At 41.8% G+C, this 12,438-nt stretch overlaps 1 protein-coding gene across 2 annotated transcripts in view; it reads right to left on the bottom strand.

Moving 5' to 3' along the window:
* MAN1A1 (mannosidase alpha class 1A member 1) overlaps positions 1-12,438 on the bottom strand; it is a 206,297-nt gene that overhangs the window by 23,289 nt on the left and 170,570 nt on the right. For both annotated transcript variants that reach the window (XM_075862405.1, XM_075862404.1), the window contains exons 7-8: positions 11,754-11,847; positions 1,439-1,554 (exon numbers count right to left, since the gene is read on the bottom strand). In XM_075862405.1, the coding sequence (XP_075718520.1) occupies positions 1,439-1,554; positions 11,754-11,847 (210 nt within the window). The remainder of the gene's footprint in view (positions 1-1,438; positions 1,555-11,753; positions 11,848-12,438) is intronic.

The following is a 12,438-nucleotide window of genomic DNA, read 5'->3' as shown; positions in this document are numbered from 1 at the left end:
AGTAGACCTATTCCCTGCAACAACACTGTAGGTAAAGAAGCAGAGAAATCTATGGGAATTCCAGGACATGTCTGAAATCACGCACAGGAGAGATCTTGTGGACTCATCCTAGACAAAGCCGATGGTGAGGCGGAAATTTGCGGGATTTTAGCCTCTTCATGCCTTTTTGCACTATATCTGTTACTAGTGATCTTGTTTTATTTATATACCTTTACCTATAAGTCTGACATGTAAACCTATCTCAATAAATTTGCCGGACTTTCCTGCGTAACAAGATTCCTCCTTTGCACTTACACTTTACTTATTTGCATGTTTCCGCAGCAATATGTGCAGCAAAAATGCAATGTGCTGCGGATTTCTGGGACTGATTTACCTGCAGTTTTATGAGATCCTACTGCAGATTTTCCATTGCCTGAAAATCTGCAGCATTATCCTGCCTGTGGGAACATACCCTAAAGCTGGGTTCACACAGTTTTTTGCAGGCGGAAAATCAGCCTCAAAATTCCATTTAGAAGTTTGAGGCAGCTTTTCCTCTGCCTGAACGCCGATTTTCGCTGCGTTTTTCGCCCGTGGCCATTGAGCGCCGCGTGCATAAAACGCCGCAAAATACGCTTTCCCTGCCTCCCATTGATGTTAATGGGAGGTCAGAGACGTAATCGCCCGAAGATAGGGCATGTCCCTTCTTTCTCCCGCAAGACTGTTTTACCACTCGCGGGAAAAAGACGCCTCCGACACCCATTGAAATCAATGGGAGGCATTTTCGGGCCGTTTTTGATGAGCTTTGCGGCGCTGTTTCCTCGTCAAAAAACTGTGTGAAACCAGCCTAATTGTGTAATTATTGTCAGGAATCAAAGATTGGACTATCCAGATACACACGTATTAAAACTAATATCACCATCACTGCATACAGCTGATCTTCATTTTACAAATGTGACTTCCATGTCACCATTACAGCAATGATTTTAGGTGTGATAGTAGCAGGAAGGTATAGTTATCCATTACCTTATCCATAACCTTAATAACTGTAATGGATGTAGATCCCTTTGCTGAGAAATCATGTTAGTAAAAAAAACCTACTTAAAGTGTCCCTGCAATATTACTCTCTCGCCCGATCTGATATTGGGCGTACAGAGCCGCAACTGCATACTTGGCGGCACCATTGCTGAGGCAACCATACAATGCCCAGCAAGTGTTATTCATTGGTCCCATTAGAACAGGACCAGTGCACGATACACGTTTGGGCTGCACAATTGCTGAAGCAACCATACGATGCCTGTGTGCAGTTGCGGGTCTGTAAGCTCAATGTCAGATCGGCGAGAGAGTAACATTGGAAAACACTTTAAATCCACTGCTATTCCATGTTGTTCCACAATCAATTAGGAACACCAAACAACTAAAATACTGGGTTTTCCTTGAAAGGATTTGAAATTTAATTTACCTGAACAGCATCGTAATATAACTTCTTTGCGTCTTCATCGGTTTTGTCTGTCATTAGCCATGCTTTCAGCAAATACTCATAGAAACTATCTCCAAGGCCTCCTGCAGATACATGGTCTAAAAAACAAACCAAGGAAATAAAAGATGTAAGAAAGAGGCCGAGTCATAGCCATTTTTAAAAGAATTAAAAAAATTACATGGTCACCACATTTTGAGTACTTGTCAACATAAAGAGGACAACCATTGTCCATTTGCCCTATTAGAGAATATTGAAGTCAGAGGAGTTTCCCCCGCCCAGGACATATAGAATTTTATGTTTCCCAATTCAGATTAAAAAACAACTATTACTACAAGTTGCAAAAAAATATTGAAATTAAGGCGATAACTCTAACACGATTTGGAGGGACTTTAAACTGTAGTTATAAAGGTCAAGCAAACAGCACACTTCACAAATTTACATAGCTTCAAAGTGCTCCACCGGTTCAAGATGTGCAGCAAAAAAAATTAAAAATAAATCACTAACCACGGCAATTCGCAGTAAAAGAACACGCTGTTTTGCCATGCAGTTCTTGGCATTGTGGCACATTCCTGCATCACAGCCCCTTACAAATATGGGCATTTACATGTTAAAACAAACTCATATTGGTGTGACTGATCATAAGCAAAGATTTAATTGAAATAACAGATGCAAACTAAATATAAATCGCATAGCAACTAAGGGACCTTTTACACAGAACGCTTGCTCCAGATCATTGCCTCGTATAAACCGGGCAATGATCAGCCGATGCATGAGCAAACACTCATTCATCAGCTGATCGAATAGTTTTGGCAGCCTAAAATAATTGTCGTCGGGAGCACATCTCCCTGTGTAAACCATGAGACGCGCTGCCGACATGACTAACGTATGGGGACGAGCGATCGGAGTAACGAGCACTCGTCCCCATACTAGGTCCTTGTGACCGGAGCAAACGAGCGCCGATCAACGATGTCTTGTTGACCAGTGCTCGTTACGGCCAAAATGGGCCGGTGTAAAAGGACCTCAAGTAAACCAGGACATATTTAAGATAAGCAAATAAGCCTAAAATAAAAAACTCACCAGCCCACGTTTATCAAATAGTGGCTTCAATGTTAGCCAATTTCTAAGTTAAAACTCAGCAAAATCAAAATATGTTATGACAAATTCATGACAGCATTTGCCCTAATTGATAAAGCTGTCCCAACATACATCACCGCCGTTAATACTTTCACACTGGCTAAAAGTAATCCACTTTTTCTATAACAGGGTCTGTGGGGAGAAGAGGTGCAACTTTTTCTTTACTTGCAGCTTTTTTTGTCATTTTTCTAAATCCTGGGCAGGCAGTAAGCCATGTCGGCCCACTTGTTACTCCAGTTTTAGAAACGAACGTGCATGGCGCAAATGATTAATGAACATGTTGCACAGCAGATTACAGACACTATTTTGAAGTAAAATGCACAAAGGTGCAAATACATTTAGAAATGTGGGCCACTTACTAAGATCAATACATGTTACCACTAGTATCAGAAATGTATCACTGGCTCTTAGTGGAAACAATAGTTTCTAAAACTTTTTTTTTTGTAAATAATTTATTTCAATAAGATGAATAACCGAAAAAACAAATCAATATAAGGTCACAAGGATGTATATCCTCCGATCCCTGACCCGAATTAGAATACATTGAACACCCCTCCCCTCCCTTTTTTGGGCTCACAGAATTATTTTTTATTTTTTTTAGAAACTATTGTTTCCACTAAGAGCCAGTGATACATTTTTGATACTAGTGGTAACATGTATTGATCTTAGTAAGTGGCCCACATTTCTAAATGTATTTGCACCTTTGTGCATTTTACACCAAATTAGTGTCTATAGTTTCTAAAAATTCACGTTCAAGAATATGATTAAAATTCAGTGTACCCTATGCCACATTTATTCATGAAACCAACAGGCTATTGATGCCACTACTAGAGGAGAAGTGCGGTATAGGCTGACAGAGAGAACAGACTTTCCCTTCACTCTAGATTACTAACCTATCATCACTGCTAATAAGGCAATTAGACGGTTTAAACATCTATCTCAACTTAATCTCCCTCCTACTATTTTATCTTCCCATAGTCCACAATTCATAAGCCTTTAAAGGGTATATTCTTAAGAGTTGACACATTTGGACTTCCTTACAGCATAGATCAATGTCCTAGAAGGAGATCCCTCACACGGTACTCCCCCTCTTGTGAGCTGTCCACAGCAGGGGATTTCACAAGTCAGATCCGATAAGCAGACCATCAGAGGGGTTTTTATTTGAAGGGAGGGTTAAATGTTCAAAGTTGTACGCCATTGCGACCCTCTTCAAGTGCCGAAGATCTGGAGACGCTAGTCTACTCATGCCGATTTCTAGGTGGGATACTGGAGTTGCGTTACTAAACAAAAACTATGGCACAGCGTTCCATCATTTAAGTTACACAAATATAAGCTTAACTTCTGCAAAGCAGACTTTGAAATGACTGTTTCCTATTGTGTGGTTCTTAATATACATCCACCCACCATTTGGGATTAGCTGGATGAGAGTCTCATGAATACAGAGCTTTCTTTTACTTATAATGCTCTCGGCAGGATATATGTTAAATGTTTTTTTAAACCACCTACACTGCGGCGAATATTAGCAGTCACGTATAGACATATGTGGGAAGATTGTGCTTACCTGACAGGAGGTCGAATCAAGTATTCAAACCACAAGAATAGTTAAGAACCTATGTCACAATTCGTAGTGAAGGTTGGAGAACGTTTATTGCCGTGACCTCTAACAGTTTACAATGTACAATTGTCGACACAATCACCGAGTAAATTTAAGACATTGGTCAGTATGCAGGCACCAGAGATACAGTGGGACCTCAGGTGTTAATGTCCCCATGTAAGATATATACCGACGTAAAATACGTATTCTAGATTAGGGTACTTTGTGAAGCCTTGCATCTTGTTAAAAGGAACAAAGAATCTTTATTGGTCCCTTAGTAACTGGTCACAAGGCAGAAACATTTCTGCCGCAGCAATTACTATTATGAATAGGGATATATATTTAAGAGCGACAAAGAGTGAATAAAGACACAAAAGTTTACTTTGTTAAAGCTCTGTACTTTATCCCCCTGTATTCTTGTGCTCTGCGTGACTCATTATCTAGTTTAGCGCATACAGCCAGAGTGGCTTCACAAGGTCTTGTTACTGCGTGAGAACATCATTCAAGGCAAGCAGTATTTACAGGCTGGGAATTAAATGTTCTTTGCCTACAAAATACCACTGGCCAAGCCGGGAAATGTTTAAAACTTTTGGAAAATCTAAAACAGTACCTCTATTCAATACACCTTTAGGCCCCATCCACACGACCGTAAAAAATCTCTGTAATTGCGGACCGCAATACAGTCCACAATTACGGACCCGCCTGGTTCTATTGGCTGCGGACACCTTCCCGTATCACTACGGAAGGATGTCCGTGCCGTCGAACCGTGCCGTGAATTATGGAGGATGTCCTACTTTCCGTTTTTTGCATGTGCATGAGGCCTAATACAGCGCGCCGATTTTGCTACTTTGCGTTAGCAACCGGATCTGGATATCTATCACGGCAATTCAGTAACATGTGTAAAGAAAAAAAAAAAGGGAAAGAAAAACAAAATTCAAACAAACATTATGTTCACATGGCTTGTTTTGCAGTGTAAAAGTCTCGTATTACACTCCAAAATACACTTGAAATATACCTGCAAACAGTTTCCCATTGATGTCAATGGGAAATACACTGTGCTGTTCACACGAGGTGTATTTTTACGCGGCTGAATTAAACAAAGGCCTCATAAAAAGTAGCAGCATGTCCCATCTTGAGGCGTTTTTGGAGCGGATTTTCCATTGACACTATGAAGAACGCCTCAAAATATGCTTGCACACAGCTGTTTTCCCATAAAGTCAGCCTCGTGTTTTTTTGCCTCAAACATAGGGTATTTTCACACGGCATAATTAGTAGAAATTGGACAGACAAAAATCTGTATATTCTGTATATTTTATTGCAATCAGTAAAATATTCTATATAAGCTCACACAGCATTATAAAAGAAAACCCATAAACATGAACATGCATTAAAGCGGACCTATTGGTTCTGAAAAAACACAAAAAACACAAAGGTGTTAATTTATTAAGACTGGCGTTTCATACGCCAGTCTTAATAGAACATATGCTGGAGTAAAATGCTCCTAACTTATTAGAGATGCACGTCTCTTAATAAATTAGGCACATCTCTGGCTGGCTGTACGCCAGAAAGAGAGCTCGTAGCTCGTATAGTTTTTCTATAATTTATGCTAGAGTCGGACGTAAATTATTGTAAACTTGTCAGGCTGCCGGTGGACCTGTCCCCGAACTCTAAGCGCGCTCACTTTCTTAAAAGTGAATTCAGCAGGTAAACATGTAAAAAGTTAACATTTTTTGCACAAATTGCGACTTTTGATGCATTTGCGACTTTTAATAAATCCCCCCCCCACACAAAATAATAGTACTCAAGCATGTATGGGCAGAACAGCAGATTTCCCGCTGTCTTAAAAGACACAACGACTGTGGCGAAACCGGGTCAGTGGGGGTCGGTTTACGCCAAGAGAATGTGGGCGATAGATTCAGGCGACACAGATTAACAGGGGACAAGCCACAGCGGCGCGTTTATTAACAGAGACAGATACACACAGAAACAATGCACTGCTGTTTCTCCCCTCTGGGCTGGATGGGACAGGCTACCTCACTATGGGGTCTCTCCACTGTACCTTTCATCCTTTGGGGTGTCTCCAGATCCTCCTTAGTTAGATGGGACTCCAGCACTTGTCCTCTATTACTGTCCCTAGGTCAGGTACCATCTCTGAGGTAGATAGCCCCTGCCTGCAGCTCACACTGCTATCTCATCCTCTCCTGGACGGGAACTAACTGAGAACTAATCCAGCACTACTGTCTCCCTCACTCACCCCTCCCTCAGGCATCAGGCCATGTGCATTCTGCTCTTGCCCCCTCCTTTTTCTTATTTACATTGATACAAGTTCCCGCTTGCAGCCTGTGACTCATTCTCCTACAGTGTAAGATTAACCCTAGAGGGGAGGACAGTGAAGCAGCACTGAATACAATATATATAAATCAACTGGTTATCAAACATAACGTAATGCAGTTTGAGGGGACATATCCCCATCTAGCACCGGGCGCCATCTAAGCTATGGCACCCGGATGGCGGGAGTGCGACGGTTTGCGGCAGGCTTAACCTTTATTTGGGTACAATGCCTGTAACCGTCACCCGTTCCGCCACAACGACCAGCATAGAAGCTGGTTTGTAGGAGGAAAGCCGGCGCCATCTTGTTGAAGCCCGGCAGCATAGCAGGTAAGGTGTGTGTGTGCGTGTGTCTGTGGGTGGGGAGGCGTGTGGGTGTTTGCGTGGGTGTTGTGTACGGGGAGGGGGGGGTGCGTGCAGGGTGCGTGCTGGTTTGCGGGGTGTTTGTGTGTGGAGGGGGTTTTGTGGTGCGTGTAGGGTGCTTGTAGGGTTGGCGGGTGCGTGTGGGTGGGTTGTGTGTGTTCATTGACCTCTAGTATTTATTGTGGTGCAGGGGAGAAGACAGAAGACTGCTGTAGGTGAGTATAAGTATTTATATTTTTCATATTGCCAACTTTACTTTTTTTGTTTTGCAGGTTGCGCTGGACCTATTAGGCTGGTTACACAGTTTTTCGATGTTTTTTGATGCGGAAACAGTGTCGCAAAACACGCCAAAAAAACGTCCAAAACTGCCTCCCATTGATTTCAATGGGAGGCGGAGGCGTTTTTTCCCCGCGGGTGGAAAAACCGGCTCGCGGGAAAAAGAAGGGACATGCCCTATCTTCGGGCGTTTACGCCTCTGACCACCCATTGACATCAATGGGAGGCAGAGAAAGCATATTGCGCAGTGCTTTATGCCTGCGACGCTCAATGGCCGCTGGCAAAAAGCGGATAACGAAAAACGGCGTGCAGGCAGAGGAAAATCTGCCTCAAAATTCCAAACTGAATTTTGAGGCAGATTTTCCTCCTGCAAAAAACTCAGTGTGAACCCAGCCTTAGACTACGTCATAGATTCGGTGGACTACTCCGATGATCTACGGTTTTTGTTTATATAAAATGGTTAACGAGGGTTGTGTGGGGGAGTTTTTATTTCAATATTTGCTTAGGTCTGTTTTTTTAATACTTTATTAGCGCCTTAGTAATGGCAATTGTCAGTAATGGACGTCGTCAAACAAAGACGAGGCTTAGTGTTAGCCAGTAGACAGGCAAGCACTAACCCCCATTATTACCCCAGTACCCACCGCCACTAGGGGTGCCGGGAAGAGCCGGCTACGATCCAGTACCCGACCATCTGTAGTAATGGTCAGGCACTGGTGCAGCTGCAGGCTGGTATTAAGCTGGGAAAGGCCAAAAACCGTGGCTCTTGCCACCCTCACAATGCTAGGCTGCTGCTATATTGTATCTGGCGGATTATTAAAAAAAATGGGGGGAAAACACGTCTTTTTAAAATAAAAAATGAATAAACAAAAATTACGTGGGGTTCTCCCCATTTTCGTAACCAGCCAAATACAACATAGCAGCAGCAGGCTAGCATTACCAGGGTGGGAAGTGTCACAGTTTTTGTCCCTTACCGGCCTTATAATACCAGCCTGTGGCCGCCCCAGTACCTGTCCATCACTACAGATGGTCCGGTACTGGATGGTACCCAGCTCTTCCAGGCACCCCTGGTGGCAGTGTGTACCGATGTAATAATGGGGGGTTAGTGCTAGTCTTTTTACTGGCTAACACTAAGCCCCGCCTTAGTAATAGACGTCACCAAACAGACAACTGCCATGGTCAAAGCGCTAATAAAGTATTAAAAAAACAGACAAAAGAAAATATTTTTATTGAAATAAAAACTCCCCCACACAATCATCGCTAACCATTTTATTTAAACAAAAACCGTAGATCATCGGAGTAGTCCACCGAATCTACGACGTAGTCCAATAGGTCCAGAGGAACCTCCAAAACAAAAAAAAATAAAGTAAGGCCTCAAGCACACTTCAGTGAAATGCTTCAGTGTGCGATCAGTTTTTTTTAACGGATAGAACACTGATTTGCGGATGTACGACGATCTACGGATGTGTGCATGAGGCCTTAGTAATATGAAAAATAAAAATACTTCTACCAAACTACAGCAGACTTCTGTCTTCTTCCTGCACCGCAATGTCAAGTATGGGCTAATGAAAAAAAATTCCCTTAGGGCATGTTCACACGGCGCTAAGAAAAAAATGATGTGTGAAAGTGTAAAGCGGTTTTTAAAACACAGGGATTTTGACGCATTTTTTGCATGTATTTTGGCGCGTACTTAGGACTCCCACTGGCTCTGGGAACATTTGGTGCATTTTACACACCAAAGTATTAATCGGACACTTCTTTTAAAAAAACGTTTCCGTAAAAAAAAAAAAAAAAAAAAAAAAAAAAAGAGCGTAGTATGTACTAACGGCTCGCTTTCCCATTGATGTAAATGGGAAGCTTAATCAAGCGTTTTTGATGCTTTTTTTCGCGTGTTTATGGACACATTTTGTGTGCACTTTTTGCACGTTTTTTGGTGCATAATTAGGACTCCAATTGACTATAAAAACATTTGCTGCATTTTACGGGCCAAAGAATTGACGCGACACCTTTTGTTATTTACGCAACGAGTTTTTAAAAACAGATTGCATAAAAAAGCGCTTTGAGCGTACTAACGGTGCGCTTTCCCATTTATGTAAAAGAAAAGCTTAAGCAAGCATTTTCTGACGCACTTTTCAGCTCATAAAATGCGCCAAAAAACTCGTCAAATACACGGCATGTGAACCTGTCAACTGAAAAGTCATTCACCACAGGGTCTCCCTCTTGACTCCTCATTCTAAGGCTGCATTCACATGAGCGTGACAGATTTACGCATGTAAATATGTCCGCGTGCGTTGCGTCATTGCATCAGTGTGCTCTGCGAGTGGCATGCGTATTTCACGCACTTGCAAAGCACTTTTTTTTCCAATGGAATTGATGCGCAAATTAGGCACAGCACACGGATGTGCATCCCTGTGCTGTGAGTGGTTTTCATGCACCCATTGACTTCAATGGGCGCATGAAAACGAACCAATATAGGACATGCAGTGCGTTTCACGCAAGGGACTCTCGCTGCGTGAAAACTCACGAATGTGTGAACAGCCCCATTGAAATCAATGGGTCCGTGTGCTGTGAGTGATTTCCACGCACAGCACACAGACGAGTTTTACACGAATAAGCCCTTAGTCTTTTGGTGTGTTCTATAGCTTCAGCCAGTTGCCATTTGTATAATCTCTTCAAAAATTGAGCTGGCCACTGCTTAGCAAGTTGAAGACACCCTTTCCTTGCTTGTAGCCAAAAATAGAGATGGGGGGGGGGGGGGTGAGTCGCCCTCCCACATTTACAGCAGCTGTAAGTCAGGTTGCTTTGTCCGCTTTACCTTGCTGTAATTCTTAGAAGTGCTCCCTCTGGTGGCCAACATAGGAAAACATGTCAACTTAATATTTAATTTTTTAATACTTCCAAACTTGTGGAAGACAAAAAAAATAAAAAAAAAATATTCCCTTTAAGCTAATATTGGCATATGAAATACAAGTTTTTAGTATTATTTTAGCAAAGCGAGATCCAAATCTCAAGAGATTCTTCTCTTGCCTGGGAAGTATTAACTGTGAGAGGGGGGGGGGGGGAGCTAATTCTATACAGCATCTGAATGGCAAATTGTGCTCAAATCTGATCAGTACTCGGGATGAGCAAATCCATTCTCATGTTTTGCGGCTTCATAGAATACAATGGATAAATAGATTCCCCTATTATTCTCAAATTCGCCAAAAGCGAATCACAAACCTGGCAAATTAATTGCCTATTGCCTCACATTGGTGCAAATCCTTGTGTATTATTCAGCCCAGCTAGAGGATACAGTTGCTTATAAAAGAGTTAATCTGTGTTTCTCAACACACACACACACACACACACACACACACACACACACACACACACACCCCGTAACAGGATTTACCTCTGCTGCAATCCCGCTACGTAAGAACGGAGCCTTTGACTACAACCTGCTGCATGTGGAGATTTCAGCTGAAGCGGCAAGCCTTTCTTAAATAGCCACAGGTTTTATCATTGAATTAGGGGGGACTTTAACATTTTCCTTAAACTATATATATATATATATATATATATATATATATATATATATATTTTACATACGTTTTATATTTAGGTCTCCTATCACTTTATGACGTTTCCCAGGAGTGATTAGGTCCACTTTAAAAGCCAGACTGGCGAGCAGCAATATCTAGCTATACATTTTGACTGGAGGGGAAATGTAGCGCTTCATAGCAGCTATTCAATGATATTGCCTTTTATGTAAAGTTTGGATGTGACAGGTCTGTCAGAGCATATAATCGGGTATATGGACAGGAGTTTAATTCTAAAGGCGGACACTGCTTGGTATTACAAAAGAAAAAGGTCCTTTCATTACGAAGACCGAGAGTCTACTGATGCCAATGTGTGAAAATAGTGTAATACTTGGAAGGCATATTGTTGAGCTAGTGATGTTAAAGAAAGAACCAGATCTGTCACAGGATTCTTGCGAATGTCTACAATGGCATCAATTTATGAATCAAGCTCTCAAACACGGAGGAAGGTCAAGTCTGAAGGAGCTTACCTTGCTTAAGTCCACAGAGACCAAAATAATTAGACCCAGGCTTATGTCCCTACATGTGATCACAGAGCTACAATATGTCCTAAACCCAAATGACTTCAGACCCTGATACATCTTTCCATCTATTCTTGCCACTGGTCATGAACTTTTTGCTCTTTACAGTGGAAACTATACAGCAGAGTGGATGAGTGTAAAACTAGAGAAAGATTTTCGATAAACTTCTTTATAGTAACTTGCACAGTTTAATTGTACATTTGCAGTTTATTTTTGAGCTGTGATACCATTATATATTTTATAGTGATTGCAAAACAAAAGCTAAATAGTGGTCTTATTTTCAACTTCACAATATACTTTACATCAGAGGACGTTTTCATTTTAGAGGCACATTAAAAAAAGAAGAGGTGCGCCAGATAAAGTAATAAGAGTATCAAAAAGGTATGACCGAAATGAAATCAAAAATTCCTATTGCAGGAGGCAATTTTCTGTTAACATTGGTTATGCAGACACGGATACTAAAAAGGCATATTATTTTCTGATCAGAGGTAATAAAGCACACTTACGTTGTCCCCATTGGCCGCTGCTGGGATTTAGGTAGTTGGGATAAAGCCCTTGTGGTTTATCCAGTCGATTTAATACTTTTCGAATATTCATTACCTAAAATAAGCAATGGTATTTTCATTTATTAACCAACAGTAATGTCAAGTATTACATAAACAGATATACTAAACATAACATCATTACATATGGATTAATTGCTATATACATGAACATTAAAGGGGTTGGCAAGGAATAAAAAAAAAATCTATTTTAAAGAGAACCTTTCATCTGCCCACACATGTGCAGCTGAGCGCAGCATGTAATGGGCAGGGCTGCACGAACACTGGGGAACTTTACATTTTTTTTCTACCCTCCTTAGTTATTTAGATGTCGGTGCCATTATATTTGGTCCCGATATTTAAATATCCCCTGTACTGTCAATGGGGCGTGTAATGGCAAGGGAGCGTGTAACATCGCTGTGACACTGCCCAATCAGCTACGGACAGTATCACAGCAAAGCTGGAGAGAGGAGAGCGTGTGCGTGCGCACACTCTCACTCTTCAGCAGACAAGGACAAGACTGATCTCTCGCGAGAGATCATACAGTCTTGTACTTGTCTGCCGAACTGGCAAGGGGCGTGTCACTGCTGCGGACTGTGCAAGAGCTGGAGAGAGGAGAGCGCGCATGCACGTATACGCTCTCGCTCTT

Source organism: Rhinoderma darwinii, chromosome 4, assembly GCF_050947455.1.
Source record: "Rhinoderma darwinii isolate aRhiDar2 chromosome 4, aRhiDar2.hap1, whole genome shotgun sequence".
In the NCBI taxonomy this organism is placed as follows: domain Eukaryota; kingdom Metazoa; phylum Chordata; class Amphibia; order Anura; family Rhinodermatidae; genus Rhinoderma; species Rhinoderma darwinii.
The sequence above is the reverse complement of the archived record's forward strand: the minus strand, read 5'-3'. Positions and strand labels throughout refer to the sequence as shown.